The sequence below is a fragment of the Thalassophryne amazonica genome, chromosome 1 (assembly GCF_902500255.1).
Source record: "Thalassophryne amazonica chromosome 1, fThaAma1.1, whole genome shotgun sequence".
NCBI lineage: Eukaryota > Metazoa > Chordata > Actinopteri > Batrachoidiformes > Batrachoididae > Thalassophryne > Thalassophryne amazonica.
Window position 1 is genome coordinate 122,091,314 of NC_047103.1, and position 23,660 is coordinate 122,114,973.

Genomic DNA, 23,660 nt, shown 5'->3' on the forward strand with positions numbered 1-23,660 from the left:
TTCCTAAAAACACGCAAAGTGAATAATGTGTAAATAATTTTGAGGTGATTCAGCAGAGGGAGTGCTTTAGTTAAGGCACGTGAAGATTACACTGTGAAACAAATCGTTATCTAGTTATCTAGATCAATCTAACTGCACAGATTAAACAGCTAACAGATACAGCAAAACACTGCTGTGCTCCGGAACAGGAAGTGATACAATACCGCAGTGAGAGCCAACCACCACTAGAGGCAGACATGTGTGAGCACATGAATGCTTCACAGAGAATAAGGAGTGTTACTACAGCTTTAAGGACGGCCCACAATGGCGCACGGTGCGCCGCGCTCCGAGCCGCCATCGAGAGGCAGAAACCACCACATCATTTCTAAACGGATCACTGTGTGGAGCCGGGACCGTCGTGTGCAATTTCTCTGGTTATCACAAGAGCTGGACATCAGCCATTTTCCGGCAGATTTCACTTTTAACAAGAGATTTTGTCATGGAAACCGTGCAGAGGCTTCGCGCGTCATGACCGATTCGCTGATGAAGCGAGACAAAGGAACACCTCCGTTTCGGAGTGTTAGAGGACAAGTTGGGACATGCCTATCTGGGCTTTCAGTGCTTACCAGTCAAGTGAGTATAAGAGAAATTGTGCTTGCACCACCATGCTTCACTGTCTTCACTGTGAACTGTGGCTTGAATTCAGAGTTTGGGGGTCGTCTCACAAACTGTCTGCGGCCCTTGGACCCAAAAAGAACAGTTTTAAGCCCTGTTTACATATAGACGGTTTTGTCGGCGGGTAGTACGTAGACTGAAGTTCTGGAGGTGGCGTTTAGAACGGCGTACTGTCCGCTAGCGCCGCCGTTTTGTCTGCCTCTGTTGCCGGTTAATACGCTGTTGTGTACGCCGATGTGGGCTGTATCTCCATTTTATACGCCGTTGATTAGCGATACAACGCCGGCCGCCGAATAATGGCGGTGTAAACCGCGGCACTACAGGAAGGGACAGGATGAAACAGCGATTAAAAAGTATCATATGCCGTTGTTCGGGTTGTCTCTGTCATCACGTGAATTTTCCGGGAGCGCTCCTAGAATTATTCGACATGTTGAATAATTTTTTTTGATGATTCCCGGTGAAACTAAGCCATGCCCCCTAGCGCCGGCGTTAACAATGGCGTTTGATCCCTAAGACGGCCCGGAGGAGCCAAAAACTGTTCCGGGACGCTTCCGGGAGCTCTTACCGTCTATGTGTAAACGGGGCTTTACTATCATCAGTCCACAAAATATTCCTCCATTTCTCTTTAGGCCAGTTGATGTGTTCTTTGGCAAATTGTAACCTCTTCTGCATATGTCTTTTATTTAACAGAGGGACTTTGCGGGGGATTCTTGCAAATAAATTAGCTTCACACAGGCATCTTCTAACTGTCACAGCACTTACAGGTAACTCCAGACTGTCTTTGATCATCCTGGAGCTGATCAGTGGGTGAGCCTTTGCCATTCTGGTTATTCATCTATCCATTTTGATGGTTTTTTCCGTTTTCTTCGACGCGTCTCTGTTTTTTTGTCAATTTTAAAGCATTGGAGATCATTGTAGATGAACAGCCTATAATTTTTTGCACCTGCATTTAAGTTTTCCCCTCTCCAATCTTTATTTACTGTAAGACTCAATAAAATGGTGTTGGCATAGGAAACCTGTAAAGCCTACTTTTAGCACACAGAAAATTAACAAGAGGTATTGATAAGGGAATCGATAAGGAATCGGATCGATAAGCGGAATCGATAATGGCATCGATATTGATAAAATCTTATCAATGCCCATCCCTCTTTGTGAGTATTCCTAGCGTTGTAATTAGCTTACCTGAGTATTTTAAAGTAGAACATATTTGAATAACATAAATTTCACAGTACTAAAATCCTAAAGGCCCGGTCCCACTGGGGAGAGGATTAATTGCGCATGAATTGAGTATACAAATTGCGGGCAGTCGTTGTCATCCACAACAAAATTGGCCAGGAATGACAAATTTCTCAGTATGAATTATGGATATACAGTGGTCCCTCGTTTATCGTGGGAGTTACGTTCTAAAAATAACCCACAATAGGCGAAATCCGCAAAGTAGTCAGCGCTATTTTTTGCAATTATTATAGATGTTTTAAGGCTGTAAAACCCCTCACTACACACTTTATACACTTTTCTCAAACAGGCATTAACATTTTCTTACTTTTCTCTCCTGTGTAAACACTCTCAAAGGTCAAACCTTAGTAGAAAAATAAGTCCAGTATTATAGAATGAAACGAAAGATCAAAACCTGTTTTCAGGCCCAAACATTTGTTTGAGAAATAAAAATAGACCATTTTCCTATAAATAATTATGATGGCTTTTAGAACTAAAGAATTTAATTGTAACGATCAACCTACGAGGTTGGACACATAAGAAATTATTAATAGTGACTGACCAGTATTTCACAGTTCCTCTGATTGCGCCTCTTCGTCCTGGCGCTGCTCCGCATCATGTTTTTCCACTGAGTGACACCTCGGTGCAGGTGTCTTTTTCCGAGTGAAAAACACAGTTATGGGTAGTTGTTGGCACTCTTTTTTTCTTCTGGGAGAGAAGCTTCTTATAAACAGACACACGCAGAACAAAATGCGTGTGCTCTTTCTTCGCTCACTGCCTCCGGTGTTAGCGTTGAGGGATGGATGTGGGACCCGCAAAGAATCCAAGTCATTAAAAGATACAAACCTCTCTCAGTGGCCACAGAGCTCTTTGGCTGTGGTTGCCGAGACCATGCAGCGCTGCGGATTTTGCCGCAAGAATTCTATCCTTGCGGACTGCTGGAGCGCTCTGCACCAAAAGAACGAGCGTAGTCTCTGGACCTGTTGCCAGATTTTGGCTGCAACTCCGCACAGCAGACAGGGGGGCGGTGTGAGTGGCCCGCTGCAGCGTTTACCGAGCCCGTAGACTCAGTAAGCGCATCGGAGGCATTGAGAGCAATTGCGGTGATACCAACCGGCCTGCCTGATGAGGACGCAGAACACAATGTGCTGTTAAAAAAAGAAGATGCATGCAAAATTGCACTAAAAAAAATCCATGAAACTGCAAGGCCACGAAAGGTGAACTGCGATATAGCGAGGGACCACTGTATTAATAATGTATAGCAATTATATGACGAACAATCACGGACGTATAACGCATGTATTGATGAAACGGATCGGACGCATTGCGATTATCATGGAAGTATTACAGATGTATTGAGAATGCATTGCGCACGTGTTGTGGAAACAGTGGTTGTATTGTGCGTGGGCAGCATCTACATTGTGGTCATAAAAGAAGTGCACGCGGGTCTTTCGGCATCACTATTCACACCAACACCACAGCCTCCAGAGCAATTGCTGGACTTGGACAAGTTGATTGGTATGTTGTTGGATGGCAGCAACTATCACACTACGTCTTTGGGGATCCATAACTACATCTGTACGTCTCCACAGCTGGTCTGGCAATGACTGGCAAGTATGTTGATTTCTGCCACATTTATATAGCACTTTGGGTTTATGTGAAGTGTTTGTTATGCATTTGCAAATTGTCCGCAAATCAGATGCAAAGCAGATGTAATACAAACTCTTTATTTGTGGCCACTCTGTATGCATTCGCTACATCCTATTTTAGTTTGTGATGTGGACGTGATAGGCACGCTATATATCCATTTTACACACTGGCCCAGTCCGCTGCCAAGCCGCAATACCCCATCAGTTGTGGATATCAGCGGATAATGGCGGATATACAGTGCATAGATTATGTATTGTGTATGTAAGGCGGATGTCATCCGCAACCAAAATTTTGTGCAGCTCAAAAATCCTGGCAATGGAAAAACATGCCTCTGCGGATAACTGCGGATGTGTGTGGATGTTGGCCGACTCATACAAACATGTTTCATGGATATTGTGGATGTTTAGTGAATATAAACCAAATTTGTGCGCAATTCATGCGCAAAGCTTCCTAAACGCAAGTGGGACCGGGCCTTAAATTGGTGATTTTTTTTCACAAAGAAAGGCCAGAAAAGCTGTGTGATACTTGCAGCTGTGATTCTTAATTATTTTCAATTATGCCAAAAAATGTATGTGGGACTTATCTCTAATTTGAAAGACAAATATGCTTGATACAGTTTCAGTTTTATTAATTTAAATTTCATCACTACAAAAAATCGAAAGCACTGTGATAAACTATTGAACAGTGCTTCTTTGATAATTCGTCTTTTCTTTCTAAGTTTCAACTATAATTTGAATCTCAAGGAACATGGAGAGTATAGCATAGAGGGTGAAGGGCTAAAAGCTTTTTTCTTTACATTACAATATTGTCATAAAAAAGAATTGTACTGACAATTGTGAAGTAGCCTATCATTACTTTGAGGTTCTGCAACCATTATTCAATTTTAAATTTTTGTTTGATGATATATACGAGGTCTATTAGAAAAGTATCCGACCTTATTATTTTTTTCAAAAACCATATGGATTTGAATCACGTGTGATTACATCAGACATGCTTGAACCCTCGTGGGCATGCGAGAGTTTTTTCACGCCTGTCGGTTACGTCATTCGCCTGTGGGCAGTCTTTGAGTGAGGAGTCGTCCACCCGCTCGTCGATTTTTTTCATTGTTTAGGAATGGCTCAGAGACTGTTGTTTTGTTTGATAAAAATTTTTCAAAACTGTAAGGCACAACTGAGTGGACACCATTCAATAAATTCAGCTGGTTTTCGGTAAAAATTTTAACGGCTGATGAGAGATTTTGGTCTGGTAGTGTCGCTTTAAGGACAGTCCACGGCGCCTGACGGCGATCTGCGCTTCGAGGCGGCAGCGTCTCGCCGTTTCAAGTTGAAAACTTCCACATTTCAGGCTCTGTTGACGCAGTAAATCGTCAGAGAACAGAGAACTTTCAGAAGAAGTCGGCATGAGGAGTTTATTCGGACATTCCATTGTTAACGGTCATTTTGTAATGAAAGAACGTGCGGGCAGAGTCGCATGTCGGGCTGGACCCGACCGCGGGGGTCGCGGCAGGAAAAACACCTCCGTTGGAAATCTTAACGGGCAAGTTGGAACATGCCCAAGCTGTTAAACAATTTCTCAGTTACTCACTTGTTGAAAGCCATTAAAAGCCGCCTGAATTCTACAAATGGTTTTTAACACGGAGGTGTTTTTCCTGTCGCGGCGCACACAGATTTGCCGAGTCGTCACGGAAATGACTCGGCGAATTTGCGCGTACGTCTTTCATTAAAAAAATGTCCTTAAACAGTGGAATGTCCGCATAAATTCCTCATGCCGGCCTCTTCTGAATCTTCTCTGTTCTCTCACGATGTCCTGGGTGAATTAAGCCTTAAATTAGGATGTTTTCAGCTCGAAACAGGCTGACGACAGCGCCTGGAAGCGCTGCAGGACGTCCCGCTCCGTGAGAAGTCCTTACACCGACAGAAACACCCCATAATCTCTCATCAGCCGTTAAACTTTTCACAGAAAACCAGCTTAATTTCTCGAATAGTGTCCACTCGGATATTCCTCACAGGTCCAGAAAAAATTTTGATAAAGCAACGCGCGCCGTCTCGAGCAGCGTGTGAAACAAAGGAATTCAGCCGAGAGGGCGGGACCACATCTCACTCAAGGCCTGCCCACAGGGAAATGACGTCACCGACACGCGTGAAAAAACTCACGCATGCGCACGAGGGTTCAAGCATGATTGGTGTAATCGCATGTCATTCAAATCCATATAGTTAAAAAAAAAATAAAAGGGTCGGTTTATTATCTAAGAGACCTCGTACATAGAAAATGAAGAGCTTCACTCACTAATGACAGCGACATCAACCATATTGTCGAACAACCAGGATAGTACAAACCATGAAGGTCGGGTGCTCATCCACAAGCCAGATGGGACGAAGACTGTTGACTGGAGGCCACAACAACCTCAAAGTGACCGGTTTGATGGAGAAAACATAGAAAGTGGGGTGAATTCAGAGTGAGTGCAGCAATTGCAGCCTAACCACAGCAGGTCTCAGTACCTGGTCAGCAATGTGTGACCCCAAAAAGTGAAGGGGCAATTTGCATTCCTCATCTTATAGGAGAAAATATTTTGGCAACAAACACTTTTGCCTGGGCAGGTAATGAAAGGTCGGGGTGTGATGCATCCTGCTTGGTGTTGGGCTCAACTTTTGGCATGGAGCAAGACAGAATGAGTAGTGTTCCACTCTCTGCAGCAATGGTGTCGATTAGAATAGAATAGTATTTATTGTTATTGTATGGGGGGGGCGGGGGGGGGGGGGTACAATTTAAAAGGTGAATGTAAACATTTAGGGCAGTGATTGTTAACACAGAGGCAGAGAAGCCTGAGCTGTTAAGGTGCTAGAGGCGGTATGGGGTTGTTTATTGCCCGTGGAAGGGGGGGGGTTATGGGAGTAGGTCTTTGGGTGAGTGTGTGTGTGTGTGTGTGTGCGTGCGTGTGTGTGTGTGTGTGTGTTTGCAGTATGTATGTCCCAGGGGATTAAGCTGTTGGTCAGTGTGCTAGTGTGGGACTTTGTTGATCTGTAGCATCTCACAGAGGGCAACATGTCAAACAGGGGATCGGCTGGGTGTGTAGAGTCTCCTGTGATGGCTTTGGTCCTCCTCAGGCAGCAGGATATGGAGATTGTTTCCGGGCTGGGCAGAGGGCAGCTGCTGATCTTTTGGGCAGTGTTTATGACCCTCTGCACCGCCTTCCTGCCTTCGGCTGTGGAGCCCGCATATCACACACCCAGACAGTGTGTCAGTACATTCACCACCGAGGAGTGATAGAAGGCCAGCAGCAGCTTGGTGTCTATGTTGTTCTTTCTGGAGACATGCAGGAAGTGTAGCTGCTGCTGAACCTTGTTAAGCAGAGCCCTCATGTTGCAGGTCCAGGAGTGGTCTGCGGAAATATGAGTGCCCAGAAACCTGAAGGTGGTGACAATCTCCACTGGTTCTCCATTTGGGGGGTGGGGGGTGGGGTCCTGTCTGTTATTCCAACCTGGTCTCACGGCAAGTCGTGATTCAGCAGCACGAAATATACATTAATCTATTTGGTTGTGATATTGTGACGAAAAATGCCTCATTTTCGTCACGCCAGCACAAATTAATTCTAATTCATTCTGTGATGGCTGCACGAAATTAAAAGTGAAGCGAGGGGGTTGGGGTGGTTATGGTTAGTGTGCCGGGAAGGAGTAGGATCAGGTTACGATCAGGTTGGGGCAAGTTTTACTAAATTATAAATAACTTTTTAATGATATGAGATAGAAACTTACTTTTTTAACTGAAACATGAACTCCATGGACTTTCGAACCAGCCATCCACCATGTTTATACTCCTCATAGAAGCTGTGTGATGATGTGCGCAATGTGAGTGTCCAATCGGAATTGCTTCACTGTCACATGGTTTTCCAATATCCAATTGTAGGGCAGAGCATTCTCACATGGTAGGCCAAAGATTGCTAGGAGCAGCGATGTGTTACTCTTGTGAATGTTGTTTGAATAGCTCTCTGGCTGCTGGCTCCATGCGTAAAAGCACAGTGTTACGCATATGAATGGGGTAGAGGGGTGTTAACAGGGCCTCAAACTGTGAAGATAGGTTGTACAGTGCAGGAACACATTCCAAGAGGGAGTCAAACAACATGGAAGTAAAAAGTTTGTCTTGTAATCCTTTGTGTAATAGCAGACAGAAATTGCTTTGAGATGTGGCATAAAGACAAACAAAACGCTAGACCATTTTGTAAATATTGTTCAAAATGTGCATTTGTGTTTATAGTTAGAACCTTTATTTTGTACATTCTTTTGTACAAGACCCCAGACGACCTTTATAAAGTATTAAATAGTTGTTTATTATAGCTTGCTCTGTGTTTTGAATAAATGTGTGTGAAAAATTATTTCTGCTTTATTTTTTCCTTTCTTATTTCTGATTGTAAACCTTTATTAGACTTATAAAACACCACTATAGCATATACATTCTGAAAGTACAGATTGTCCTGAAAAAAGAGACATACCACTTGATTGTGGGATACAGGGTGAGCTTTTAACAGCGATAATAAAACATTTATGCCAGGCGAGTGAACTATCCAAAAAACACCCCTGGGCCCCAGAGGGTTAAGGTTAGGGTTGGGGGTACGAGTAGGGTTAGTAATAGTGAGTTAAAAGGATTGGTGGGAGCCGAGTCTCACAGACTGTGGGTGGCTGGTCAGAAAGTTTTTAATCCAGTTACAGGTGTGGAGGGTGATCTGCAATTTGAGTAGTTTGGTGATGAGAAGATCTGATATGATGGTGTTAACCACTGAGCTGTAGTTCATGTGCATCCTCACATAAGCTCTTCCTGTTCTCCAGGTGGTTCAGCGCTGTGTGGAAACTGAGGGCAGTGGCATCCTCCATAGACCGGTTTGCCCTCTAAGCAAACTGGTGGGGGTTGTGAGAGGGAGGAAGTCTCTCATGTGCTGGGAGACTGATCATTCCAGTCACTTCATGATTACTGACATCAGGGCGATGGGGCTGTAATCATTCAGGCTGTCTATGGCAGTAGTTTTGGGGATGGGATGATGGTGGAGGCCTTCAGACATGTGGCAACAGTGGCATGTGTCAGTAAAGCCCCTTTCACACCGGGCCCACTTCGAGTTGCATCATGCGGCGTCATGACGATGCCACATGGAAGCAACTCAGTGCCAAGACAATGTAGCTCAATGCCAGAATAGCACGAGGGATGCAAAGGACGAAGCGAATCGGACGCCAAAAATTAAACGTTTAATTTTTTTCTGCGTCGAGCACAGGACGCAAAAATTAAGTGGTTTCAGTGCAAGTCAGAACAACTCAATGGTACCCAATGTGCCTGGAAGCCACACCCTCACAATACAGGGTTACCCGACGCCAATTTATGATTCCTGCTGTGTTCCATTGTTCCTGAAATATAAATCAGGCAGGATTGTTTTTATACCATGTACACAATGCAGTAAAACTACATGCTCAAAAAGAGCACAAAAAAAAAAATGCTGATTGCAGCCTGACAGCTGCTGCAGCTCCTCTCGCACTTAAATTCTCTCACAAATGTGTTTAAATAAAGGCCATAAAAGTCCTGCTCACAGACTGATTGCCAGATACAGGACATGTCCACATCAAGTATAACTCCAGACATCTCCACATTTAAACATGGTCGACTCATTCACACACGCAGTTCGCGTTCAAAGGAAGAAAGAAATTACCACAGAAAACAGAGCGCAGCCCTGCAGCCCTGCAGCCCTGCAGCTCTGCAGCCCTGCACAAGAACAAATATAAACTAGAAGAGAAATCAGAGTGAACAGTCTGGCTGTGCAGAGGACCTGCAGGCTGCATCCTCACCTCTTCTCTCCCCCCGCTGCGCGCACCTGATCCAGACATTCCTGTGTGAAAGGGGCTTTAAGAGGTTGAAGAGTTTGATGAGGATCCCTACCAGTTGGTCTGCACATACTTTAATCACTGCCTCTGTCAAGGCCAGCAGCTTTCCTAGAGTTCACTGGTTTTTCCTGACTTCATGCTCCTAGAGAGAGAGAGGTGAGGTACTGGAACCAGGGGGAGGCAGTGACTGCAGTTGTGTGGTGGTGGTCTCAAACCAGGGAAAGAAGCTGTTTAGCTCCTCTGACAGTGTGCTGCTAGTGCTGGAGGATGTTGGAGGGAGGTCGCCTTTGTAGTTGGGTAGGGCCAGGATGCTCTTCCACATCTGATGCAGGTTATTGTCTGTCAGGTATCCCTTTATGTTATTTTTGTAGGAGTCTTTGGCCTGTTTGATATCCCTCCTCAGGTTAGCTCTGGCGATGCTGTAGAGAGTTACAAGCTCTGATCAGGGTCTGGACTTCCTTTGTCATCCAGGGCTTCCTGTTTGGAAAGACCTGGATGCATCTGTTTTTGGTGACATTTTTTACACAGCACCTGATGTAGAGGAGGACAGACTCAGTGTGTGTTTGTCCAGGTCCTGATCTTCAAAAATGCTCCAAGCAGTCCTGCAGCTGGATGAGGGCATTTTCAGTCCAGGCTGTGATGGTCTAGGTGGCTGATTCTGTTTGCCTCATGAGAGGGGTGTAAACTGGGAAGAGGAGGAGAGAAAGGTGGTCTCATTGTCCAATGTGGGGGAGGGGGGTCACTTTTTCAGCATACTTTATGTTAGAATAAAGATGATCACTTTGGAAGTGCCAGGAATCTACTCTTTTCAGAATTGCCATGTCTGTTTGAAGGTGGAAACCAGTAATAAAGCTGAGGCAGATATGTGAACGGGGTGATCAGGAGTTGGCAGTGTTTGTAGCAGTCTGGAAGGTGGGTGATGTGAGGACTTACCCCTGGCACAGAGGGTCCAGGAGGAGATGAAGTCTTTAGTGTGGGAGTGCAAAGTTAATCACTAGAAATACCTTGTGACATGTTCTAGAGTCAGAGTATAACTGGGGTGCAGGACAACTTAGATGAATGACAGAATTGCAAAATGAAGGAGGCTGAGGGAGGAACAAAGAAACAATCGGGAGGTCACCCTCACATAGTCCTTCTAATACTAATTATTATTATCATTGTCTTTCATGTTTTTATATTGCCTTGATTGATTTTTGAAAAGCAATTCAGTTGATGAGGCAGCTTTGTCGGACATCCCGAGAACTTATGGCATCCCCAAGTAGCTGCTGGATATCATACCCAGCCTATACACAGACCTAAATTTTTTCTCTGTGAAAATTTGCATGGTGCAGCACAGTGGCTTAGTGGTTAGCACGGTTGACTCATAGAAAGAAGGTCCAGGGATCACTTCCCACCTGGTCCTTTCTGTGTGGAGTTTGCATGTGTTCACGTGGATTCCCTCCAGGTGCTCCTGCTCCCAAAGACATGCAGGTTAAATGAATTGGTGACTCTAAATTGACTGCAGATGTGAGTGAGAGTGTGAATGTGTTTGTCTATCTACATGTGGCCCTGTGATAGACTGGTGTCCTGTTGAGGATATACTCTTGCCCTATGATTGCTGGGAGAGTATGTTTCAGTCCGCCTTTCTCCCTTAACTGGATTAAACAGGTGTAGAAAATGAAAGAAAGAAAACTGGTATTTGTCACAGATATATTCTGGCTCCTGTATTGTTCTCAATGCTTGCATGAACTGGGTGTTGGGTAGGGTTGTGGAAGCCAGTGGCTTAGGTGCTTTTGTTGGCAACGAAAAGTTTACTGACATTGACTTCAAAGGTGATGCTGTAATGTTTGAGGAATCACTGGATACCATGAATGCAGCACTTGTGAACCTGAGCAGGTCTGTGATCATTCTGGATCACAATTTTAGTGATCCAGAAAGTGTTGAGCTTGTAAAGGCATTCCAGCTTGCATACAAGTATATCTGTCAGTAAACTATAACCGTCATTGTATTAGCTCAATTATACTCATAAAATAATGATAGGAAAACAAAAAAGAACTAAGTAAGACACCTTCTTTCTCCATATCTTAAAGAAATTACAATGTTCGCAGAACATATGGGACACTTTTTTCTCCATTTTGCAGTGAATTGTCAGCAATGTTGATATGTTACATGACCTTCTTGCTGGGAGGCTACACTGCTAACCACTAAGCCACCATGCTGCCCAGTTAAGAAAGTAATATCTTTGAATCTTACATACCCTCCCAAACCCCAACCCATGTAATTTCGGACATCAGCCTTCATGTTTACAATGATACGTTCATCATAAAAATGAAAGATCCACTGCCGGTATGGCCCACTCCACATTCCATCTTGTATCTCTGCAGGTAGAGGTGACCTGATTGGCTCTGACTATCTTACCCAGGAAGAAGTAATCAAGACCAATGCCTGTGTGAAGGCTTTGACATATTGTGACCTGCAATACATCAGCCTCAAAGGGCTCCGTGAGGTGCTCTGCCTCTATCCTGACTACGCCCAGAGGTTCATCACTGAAATCCAGCATGATCTGACCTACAACCTCCGTGAAGGGCACAGCACTGAGGTACTGCATGCAATGGAATTCTTTTGTTGTTGTTGTTTGCTATTATTATGCTTGTTATTCAGAATGGATTTTTTCATGATATCAAAATAGATTTGAAAAATGTTATACGAATAAAGTAGAAGAATAGAATAGAATAGAATAGAATAGAATAGAATAGAATAGAAGCTTTATTTGTCATTGCACACATACAACGAGATTAGGGAGAAACGACTGGCTAACGACTGGGAACACAACCCTACTCCCAAAGACCAAGGAAACACAGCTTCCCAACAAGTACAAACCCATCTGCTGCTTAACAACAACTTACAAATGGCTGACAGGAGTTATAGCTGATGCCGTTTATGAACATCTGGACACTGGTGGCTACCTGGAGAAGGAACAGAAAGGTTGTTTCAGAAAAAAGATTAGGAGCTAAAGACCAGTTACTGATAGACAAAGCTATCCTGGAGGAATGCAAAAAAGGAGGAGAAACCTCATCATGGCTTGGATTGAGTACAAAAAGGCATTTGATAACATCCCACACTCATGGATCATGAGATGCTTAGAACCTTACAACATCAATAAGGAAGTAAGATCTCTCCTGAGAACACAAATGAATAAGTGGAACACCACCATCACCCTAAACCATACAGAAGGACAGATAATAATCCCAGACATAAAAGTGAACAGAGGGATATTCCAGGGAGATAGTCTCTCTCCACTCCTTTTTTGTCTTAGCATTGACCCACTAAGCAAGATCCTCAAGGGATTTGACATCGGGTATGATATAGATGGAGGTAGAGGAAGAAAAGGTGGTGAGCCAGCTTTTATTCTTGGATGACTTGAAGATATTTGCAGATTCAGAGAGGGACTCGGGAGGCTAGTGGAGGCAGTTCATATGTTTTCTAAAGAAATTCGTATGGAATTTGGGCTGGATAAATGCTCTAAATGTACAATCAGAGGTGATAAGAAGCAGGTCACAGAAAATATACAGTTGGATGAGGGGAGCACTAATGAAGATTTGGCTGAGGATTCCACGTACAAATACATGGGAATTGAAGAAAATACTACAATAGAGGACAAAAAAATGAGAGAGAAAGTAACACAAGAATACCTAAACTGCTTAAAGAAGATCTGTAAATCAGAATTGACACCAAAGAACAAGATCACAGCCATAAACCAGTTTGCATTGCCTGTGGTGACCTATGGGTTTGGCATAGTACACTGGCCACAGGGTGAGCTTAACTCATTGAGTGCCAGCCATTTTCAAAGTTCAGAACATCCCAGTGCCAGGATTTTTTCAGCATTTGAGTGTTTTTTTTTTTTCAAGACCCATAGAAAATTGAGTTCTATGTCCATGTCAACAACAAAGATACCAAAAGAAACTTCAGACTTTCCTTTATAATCAGAAAAAAAAACAAAAAACATTTGTTTGTACCTCTTTCCATTCTTTAGTAACTGTCTGCAGAACATGGGTGGGTATCACTAAAAATGCTGTTTTCTGAAAAAAAAAAATTGAGAAAATTGGCTTTTTGTGACAAGCAACATTTCAAGCAGAAAATGTCTTTGATTATAATTGTTTTTGCTTCAGTGACATCTCAAACATTATAAAAAGTGATCCTATTGTATAATGCACCAAAAATCGTCCGATGAGTCAGGATCAGGCTCGCTGAAATCCGAACCATCAGGGGAGGGACTCCGTCTGTCTCCGGTCGGCCATCAACATGCTGAAATGACCGGATTATTTCCAAAGTGAACGCTGTGGTGATGTGGGACCGTTGTGTGACTATCCGAGAAATTGCGGAAGAGGTGGACATCAGCACTTTTTCAGCACATTCCACTGTGAAAGAAGATTTGGCCATGAAAAGAGTGGCGGCGAAATTCTTTCCTGAAGCTTCTGACGCTGGAGCAAAAGCGCCTTTGTGTTGAAGCCTCACACCTCGTCCACAATTTCTCGGATAGCCACACGACTGAAAAGCCATCGAAAGCCATCTGAATCTTCCGAATGGTTTCCACCTGGCTGTCGCCCAGTTTCTGGCAAAATTTGATGCAGTCGCGCTGCTCCAGTCGTTCCGCCATTTTCTTGCAAAGAAAAAACGACGAGAGACGACACCCATCCTCACACAAAGGCTGCTTACAAGCAAATGACGCAATCGACAGGCGTGAAAAAATTCACGCATGCACACGAAGGTTCAAGGTTGGCTCGTGCAAGCACACGTGATTCAAATCCATCAGGTTTTTGAAAAAAATAAAAAGGTCCCATACTTTTCTAACAGACCGTAGACTTAATTTCTTCTCTGAGACAAGGTTAGATGATCACATATCCACACTCACACTGCTACCACCCACAGAATGGGTTCCCTTGTGACTACAACTCTAATTTTTTTACACAAGCTAGATCAGCTGATTATTAGCTGTTTAGCTGCATGTTCTCCTTGAATTGCTGGCTGTCTGAGTGGTGTCCAAAAAATGAGGTGGGCTTCATAGATAATTGGCAAAGCTTCTGGAGAAAACCTGGTCTTGTTAGGAGAGACGGCATCCATCCCACTTTGGATGGAGCAGCTCTCATTTCTAGACATCTGGCCAATTTTCTTAAATCCTCCAAACCGTGACTATCCAGGGTTGGGACCAGGAAACAGAGTTGTAGTCTTACACACCTCTCTGCAGCTTCTCTCCCCCTGCCATCCCTGCTCCCAGACCACCAATAACCAGCAAAAATCTATTTAAGCATAAAAATTCAAAAAGAAAAAATAATATAGCACCTTCAACTGCACCACAGACTAAAACAGTTAAATGTGGTCTATTAAACATTAGGTCTCTCTCTTCTAAGTCCTTGTTAGTAAATGATATAATAATTGATCAACATATTGATTTATTCTGCCTTACAGAAACCTGGTTACAGCAGGATGAATATGTTAGTTTAAATGAGTCAACACCCCCGAGTCACACTAACTGCCAGAATGCTCGTAGCACAGGCCGAGGTGGAGGATTAGCAGCAATCTTCCATTCCAGTTTATTAATTAATCCAAAACCCAGACAGAGCTTTAATTCATTTGAAAGCTTGACTCTTAGTCTTGTCCATCCAAATTGGAAGTCCCAAAAACCAGTTTTATTTGTTATTATCTATCGTCCACCTGGTCGTTACTGTGAGTTTCTCTGTGAATTTTCAGACCTTTTGTCTGACTTAGTGCTTAGCTCAGATAAGATAATTATAGTGGGCGATTTTATCATCCACACAGATGCTGAGAATGACAGCCTCAACACTGCATTTAATCTATTATTAGACTCAATTGGCTTTGCTCAAAATGTAAATGAGTCCACCCACCACTTTAATCATATCTTAGATCTTGTTCTGACTTATGGTATGGAAATTGAAGACTTAACAGTATTCCCTGAAAACCCCCTTCTGTCTGATCATTTCTTAATAACATTTACATTTACTCAGTCAGGTTTTAGAATTCATCATAGTACAGAAACAACATTAGTGAAGGTTACAAATGATCTTCTTACGGCCTCAGACAGTGGACTCATCTCTGTGCTTGTTCTGTTAGACCTCAGTGCTGCTTTTGATACTGTTGACCATAAACTTTTATTACAGAGATTAGAGCATGCCATAGGTATTAAAGGCACTGCGCTGCGGTGGTTTGAATCATATTTATCTAATAGATTACAATTTGTTCATGTAAATGGGGAATCTTCTTCACAGACTAAGGTTAATTATGGAGTTCCACAAGGTTCTGTGCTAGGACCAATTTTATTCACTTTATACATGTTTCCCTTAGGCAGTATTATTAGACAGCATTGCTTAAATTTTCATTGTTACGCAGATGATACCCAGCTTTATCTATCCATGAAGCCAGAGGACACACACCAATTAGCTAAACTGCAGGATTGTCTTACAGACATAAAGACATGGATGACCTCTAATTTCCTGCTTTTAAACTCAGATAAAACTGAAGTTATTGTACTTGGCCCCACAAATCTTAGAAACATGGTGTCTAACCAGATCCTTACTCTGGATGGCATTACCCTGACCTCTAGTAATACTGTAAGAAATCTTGGAGTCATTTTTGATCAGGATATGTCATTCAATGCGCATATTAAACAAATATGTAGGACTGCTTTTTAGAAAGGTCTTGTCTCAGAGTGATGCTGAAAAACTAATTCATGCATTTATTTCCTCTAGGCTGGACTATTGTAATTCATTATTATCAGGTTGTCCTAAAAGTTCCCTGAAAAGCCTTCAGTTAATTCAAAATGCTGCAGCTAGAGTACTGACAGGGACTAGAAGAAGAGAGCATATCTCACCCATATTAGCCTTTCTTCATTGGCTTCTTGTTAATTCTAGAATAGAATTTAAAATTCTTCTTCTTACTTATAAGGTTTTGAATAATCAGGTCCCACCTTATCTTAGGGACCTCATAGTACCATATCACCCCAATAGAGCGCTTCGCTCTCAGACTGCAGGCTTACTTGTAGTTCCTAGGGTTTGTAAGAGTAGAATGGGAGGCAGAGCCTTCAACTTTCAGGCTCCTCTCCTGTGGAACCAGCTCCCAATTCAGATCAGGGAGACAGACACCCTCTCTACTTTTAAGATTAGGCTTAAAACTTTCCTTTTTGCTAAATCTTGTAGTTAGGGCTGGATCAGGTGACCCTGAACCATCCCTTAGTTATGCTGCTATAGACGTAGACTGCTGGGGGGTTCCCATGATGCACTGAGTGTTTCTTTCTCTTTTTGCTCTGTATGCACCACTCTGCATTTAATCATTAGTGATTGATCGCTGCTCCCCTCCACAGCATGTCTTTTTCCTGGTTCTCTCCCTCAGCCCCAACCAGTCCCAGCAGAAGACTGCCCCTCCCTGAGCCTGGTTCTGCTGGAGGTTTCTTCCTGTTAAAAGGGAGTTTTTCCTTTCCACTGTCGCCAAGTGCTTGCTCACAGGGGGTTGTTTTGACCGTTGGGGTTTTTCCGTAATTATTGTATGGCCTTGCCTTACAATATAAAGCGCCTTGGGGCAACTGTTTGTTGTGATTTTGCGTTATATAAATAAAATTGATTTGATTTGATTTGATTTGATTTCTTCACCTCCATGAAGAACTTGCTTAACAGATGGTCAAGTATGTTCATGTCTGACTAGGTTTTTCTAATCATTTTTTGTTAGTTTTTTTTTTTTTACTTTATCCCCCTGTCTGCATATATAATAATGGTAAATGCCACACTGGCAGAACCATTTATATACATAAATACACATATATGCAATTTGTTCTTGGAAGACAGACAGACAGTATGTAGTGCATGAGTGAATGTGGTGTGTGTGTGTGAGACCTCCATCCGCCCTTCCCAATCAGCCTACACCATCCGACTCAAAGCCAACAGACCACAACCGACCATCAAAACAACATGAAGACAGACAAGAACAAAAGACAAGTGGTGACATCAATAACTGTGAAGTGATGAAAAGTGAGACACCAAGGAGGTGGACCCCAATCATACAACATACCAGGACAAACAACCACACATGGACAAGCAGTGACAGCAATAGTCTGTTGTCTAATTAATGAGCATCCATACCCTAATCTAGAACACCAGAGTCTTGATCCCCTTGAGAACACCCAAATCCGAACTGTGGTGACGGCCACAAACACCTAACCATCCTCACACAGAGAACCAGATCACAGCTAAATATCCAATCACTCCTGTGGCTGGTGTTTTGGGCCAAGACAAAAGTACAGAACCTTACCATATGACATGGACCACTCCGGCATGCCAGGAGCCATACGGGTGATTGCATGCAACATATGGAAATGGGTCGAGGATGCAGGGCCCCAGGAAAACAAGGAGAAAAAGGACAGTAGAGAGACGTAGGGGCCAGGAAGGGCACCCACCAGAGCCACCGGGGCGGCCCGATGAACTACCAGGGGAACAGCTCCGGCGGCGCCAGAGCACACCCCCGCATCCCCCCCCTACAGAGGCATAGAAAGGAACCCCACACACCAGGGGATGCACACAGGGCACCGGCGTAGGCCCACAAAAGGGGGCCCGCAAAGGGGCCCGCCACGGCCCGCAAAGGGAAGGAGCAAGCGGGGGTGAGGAGCAAAGGAGCCAGCACGATCAAATCCAAAGCCGACCCCAGACAAGCAGCGGGACGAAGCCAGGAAGCGCACAAGACTCCCCAACACCTGAGACTCCCCCAGCACAGCCAGCAGGACCTCCCCCAAGACCCCACCCCTGCCCCTCAACCACACCCCCTGGGCCCCACCCTAAACACCAGAGCCCAAGATCAGAAGACCACCCAAGCGAGAGCGGGACAAAATGGTAAATGGTAAATGGACTGCATTTATATAGCACTTTTCCATCTGCATCAGACGCTCACAGTGCTTTACAATTATGTCTCATATTCACCCCGATGTCAGGGTGCTGCCATACAAGGCGCTCACTACACACCGGGAGCAGTAGAGAATTAAAGGCCTTACCCAAGGGCCCTTAGTGATTTTCCAGTTAGGCGGGGACAACACCCCACCTCTTGAAGACCATGGCCCCCATCCCCCCCGGAAGCAGCCGTCCACCCTCCAGTGTCATCACACATGCCCCACGGTGCCCTGGGTCCCACAAGCCTCAGAGTACGGCCCCAAGACCACGGCAGAACCAGACATACAGTTCACCCCCCATCCTGGTCTCCCAACCATCCCCAGCCACCGGGGGCCAAACCCACATACCACACACACCCTACCTAACAAACCACCGTAGTTATTGTGATTCATTTCCCTTGATGTGTGTGACCCCCTAAGTGAGCAAGGATAAAGTGGCAGGAACGGCAGGTGGCAGCCTGCTGTGGGAGGCTGTGGCACACTGCTGCACCACAACATGCCCTGCAAACCCACCACCGCCTATTGACCCCAATGGCAGGGCAGGAGCGGCAGGTGGTGGTTGCAGTGGGAGGCTGCAGTGGGAGGCTGCAGCACACGCTGCGCCACAGACTGCCCTACAAACTGCCCTACAAACCCTTCACCAACACCTGACCGCATCTAATCATGGTTTTAGCTTTCTGGTTTGTAAAGAAGTTTTCAATCTGTTTTTGACTGTTCGGAGCTGTGTTTTGATCTTGTTGGTCTTTCCACATCTACTTTGAGCTCATTTGCTGTTAATTCCTCCATTTTCTTTCCTCGGTTTTCATTTGTTTTATGTTGCGCCGTGAAAATTAACAATAAAGAAAAGTTGCAAATCTGATAGGTAGTCAGGACCAGTTGTCATGGTCATGGTTTGATATGGGAAAATATCAGAGCGATCAGAGCGTGTGTAGCATTGTAGTGTCATAGCCATATAATAATATTTTTTATTGTTTCAGTATGGTTTGAGAAATCCATACATAATATAGACCATCGATCTATGTCTGCTTTGATTAATTAATAAGAGGAGCTTAGTTGTAATCATACAACCCCAATTCCAATGAAATTAGGGCGTTGTGTAAAATGTAAATAAAAACAGAATACAGTGATTTGCAAATCCTCTTCAACCTATATTCAGTTGAATACACCACAAAGACAAGATATTTAATGTTGAAGCTGATTTTGTTTTTGTGCAAATATTTACTAATTTTGAAATGGGTGCTTGCAACACATTTCAAAAAAAGTCTGCTGAGTCTCGGATTGTACAGAAGTGGTCTGCAGAGAGTGAGGCGGCACTTAGAGACTGTTTCAGCACAACTGTGTGGTCGGAACTCTGTGACCCTCACAAGGAGGACATAAAAGCCATGACAGAATGCATCACGGACTACATCAACGTCTGCTTTGAAAACACCGTACATACCTGGACAGTGCGGTGTTTCTCGAACAACAAACCATGGATTAACCCTGACATAAAGACTCTGCTGAAGGAGAAGAAGAGAGCCTTTAAGTCAGGGAACCAAGAGGCCCTGAAGAATATACAGAGAGAACTGAGGAGGGAACTTCGCAAAGCTCAGACCGCCTACAAGAGGAAGTTGTGTCACCTCCGCTCCACGGTGAGCTCTGCTATGGACCCACAGCAGTTTGCTTACCGGCCTGGCATCGGAGTGGAGGATGCCATAATCTCCCTGCTGCACCGTTCACTGTCCCACCTGGAGAGGCCCGGCAGCGCTGTGAGAATTCTTTTCTTTGACTTCTCCAGCGCTTTCAACACCATCCAGCTGCGGCTCCTGAGGGACAAGCTGGTGATTGCAGGAGTGGACGAGGATCTGGCTGAGTGGGTCCTGGACTACCTCATAAACCGGCCCCATTTTGTGAGGACCAAGAACCGCGTGTCTGACCTCCTGACCTGCAGTGTGGGCGCCCCCCAGGGGATAGTCCTCGCGCCCTTCCTCTTTACTCTTTACACTGCAGACTTCAGACACAACACAGACAGCTGTGTCCTGCAGAAGTTCTCCGATGACTCTGCCCTCATTGGACTTATTATGGACGACGATGACCCGGAGTATAGAGGACTAACACAGGACTTTGTGGACTGGTGTCAGAGGAACCACCTCCTCATCAGCGCGGGGAAGACCAAAGAGATGGTGGTGGACTTCAGAGGCCGCCCCACTACACTCCCCTCAGTGAACATCCAGGGAAGGGACATTGAGAGAGTGGACTCATAAGTATCTGGGTGTTCATCTGAACAACAAACTGGACTGGACTCACAACACTGATGCACTTTACAGGAAGGATCAGAGCCGCCTCTACCTTCTTTTGGAGTGAGGGAGCCACTCCTGAGGACCTTCTATGACTCTTTGGTGGCACCTGCCATCCTGTACGGTGTGGTCTGCTGGAGCAACAGCATCACAGAGAGGGACAGGAAAAGACTGGATAAGATCATCAGGAAATCCTGCTCTGTCCTGGGCTGTCCTCTGGACAGGAGGTGGGGGAGAGGGTCCTGGCTAAACTTAAATCTATGCTGGACCACGAGTGTCACCCCCTGCTGGACATTCTGTCTGCTCTGGAGAGTAGTTTCAGTGACAGACTCATCCACCCTCGCTGTGTGAGGGAGAGATTCCGCAGATCGTTTCTCCTGGCTGCTGTCAGACTGTACAATGATCAATGCTAGTACTGTGGTAACCATAGCAACCAGGACAATAATCATGTCACTACCTGCTGTATTTATTAGTGCAATAATTTAACTTATGGTGCACTCAAGTCACTTTACATATATTACACTACATATTACATATTACATATATATATTACTTATATTTTGACCTGCCCATATTATAAATATCAGAGTAACTTGTCATACATTTCACGCTGAAGTCATTTTACCTGATCACTCTCACACCCCGACAGTGTATATCATCCCGGCAGTGCAGCATTGAACTGAACAATGGTAGCCTCAGCTTTACCCGGCACTCAGTGCTTTTTTTGGTTCTTGTTTTTGAGAGATGCTTGTTGTTTTGTTGCATGCCCTTCTATTCCTACTGTTCTATGCTGCGATGTGACACTGAAATTTCCCCATTGAGGGATGAATAAAGGCTTTTCTTATCTTATCTTATCTTAAAACTCTACCATGCAAAGCGAAAGCCATACATCAACAACATCCAGAAATGCCGCTGGCTTCTCTGGGCCTGAGCTCATTTGAAATGGACAGACACAAAGTGGAAAAGTGTGCTGTGGTCTGATGATTCCACACACTATGTCCCAACTTCATTGGAATTGGGGTTGCACTTCACAATACTTTTGTTTCATAAATCGAGGTCTTTTTTCAGTTTACACATGACATATCTCATTTATTTCATTTTGGAAACACTCATCGTCTCTCATCTTCTACTGCTTATCCGGGACCGGGTCACGGGGCAACATCTCCAGCAGGGGTCCCCAGACTTCCCTTTCCCAGGCCACATTGACTACCTCCAACTGGGGGATCCCAAAGTGTTCCCAGGCCAGTGTGGAGATATAATCTTTCCACCTAGTCCTGGGTCTTTCCCGGGGTATCCTCTCAGATGGACGTGCCTGAAACATCTCCTTAGTGAGGCACCCGAACCACCTCAGCTGACTCCTTTCACTGCGAAGGAGCAGAGGCTCTACTCCGAGCTCCCCATGGATGACTGAGCTTCTCGCCCTATCTCTATCTTTTTGGATACACTTTAATTCAGTCAGTGTTTGTGGCTTTTTCTGAATTGAGTGTTGAGTTTGTAAGGTCCTCATCTTTAACTGTAAGTCCAACCATCTTTTTTGTTTTTCCTTTTTCCCATAGGCAGTGAAAGCTATAGGTTTAAGTACTGCCTTCCAAGCATTCCAAAAAATGTTTGGTGATACTACTCTGTTATCATTAATTTGCAAATATTCCTTCAATTTCTTTTCCTTATCAACTCTTTACATTGTTTATGACTGTTTAATTTTAATTTAAACTTTATTTAACCAGGATAGTTCTGTTGTGATTGAGATCTCTTTTACAAGGGAGACCTGGACAATTATAGTGTTTCCAATCTACCTAACCTGCATGTCTTTAGATGTGGGAGGAAACCCGGAGCACCCAGGGAGACCATGCAAACTCCACACAGAACGGCCATAGGTGCGAATTGATCCCATGACCTTGTTGCTGTGAGGCAACAGTGCTAACCATTAAGCCACCGTGCTGCCCATTTGGCATTTAATATACTTGTGTTCAGTCTCCATAATGTATCTTTTTTGTTTGTTTGTTTTGTTATCTAAATGCAGCATGAGTGATACTTCGGAGTGATCAGACATATCTCTGATGCCTATCTTACAATCAGTTATCCTGTGCCTTTCTGTTAAGGGGATAAAATAATCCAATCTGGAATATTCTGTTTGGGGGGGGAGTAGAGCTCTCCATATATCAGTCATACCTGTTTCCTTAAGCATTTTGGTTTGGGCTGTAGTTGTGTATGCCGCCCCCCCCCACACACACACAAATTGCTGTTCCCAATAATTGCTGTATTACTAAATAAAATTAAAAAAAAAGAATAAATGACTTATCCTCATCTGGTGGGATATAAACATTCCAGACAGTACCTTCTTTACAGTCCAACTGGCCATTGATTAAGATATAAAGACCATCCTTATCTCTAAGTTTGAAGGTTAATTGAAACTGAACTTTATTATTTAATAGTATGGTCTTCCCCTCTTCCACCCTGATTTGTATGTGAAGAATAAAAGGTGTTCATGAGCCCCAGTTTCTGTTTTTCATGTTTTCAATGAGACAAATACGTCTCTTGCATGTATGTTTTCCCTTTTCATAAATTACTTGTTACAGAGTTATGTAACTCATTTACATTAAGTGGTATTACCTTGTATTCTTGATAGTGCATTTATTATGTTTGTTACTGCTGTTGATGGCCCATTGCAACCTGAAACATTTCACCCTTGAACATGGGAATAGACAAAATTGGAAACAAAAAAAAAAGAATGTGAACATAAAACAACATGACTCCCATAACTGGAGAACAAAGGTGGCAGGGCTCTGTGGCAGTTGTAACCAATAATTTGCATTACTTTTTTTCCCCAAAATTAGAACAACTTTAACTTTTGACCCCTGTACAAACTAAAATTGACCTTTGTCACTATTCTTGCTGCTTTTTACCCATTAACTTCAAAATATTTATTCACGGATTGTCCAAACTCTACCTTTTTGGAATCTTTGTGATCAGACAAATAATGTGGTATAGTTTTCAATATGATTGGAGCATCTTTTAATTTTGGCCCCTGTGTAATTCTTCAATTGACCCCTAAACTGGCTGTGTATTGAAAATTCAAGTGGACAC

The 23,660-nt window shown here is 43.9% G+C and overlaps 1 protein-coding gene across 1 annotated transcript in view; it reads left to right on the forward strand.

The window, feature by feature from the left end:
• LOC117513706 (potassium voltage-gated channel subfamily H member 3-like) overlaps positions 1 to 23,660 on the forward strand; it is a 519,543-nt gene that overhangs the window by 380,010 nt on the left and 115,873 nt on the right. Inside the window, exon 11 of the mRNA XM_034173951.1 lies at positions 11,741 to 11,955. Coding sequence (XP_034029842.1) covers positions 11,741 to 11,955 — 215 coding nt within the window. The remainder of the gene's footprint in view (positions 1 to 11,740; positions 11,956 to 23,660) is intronic.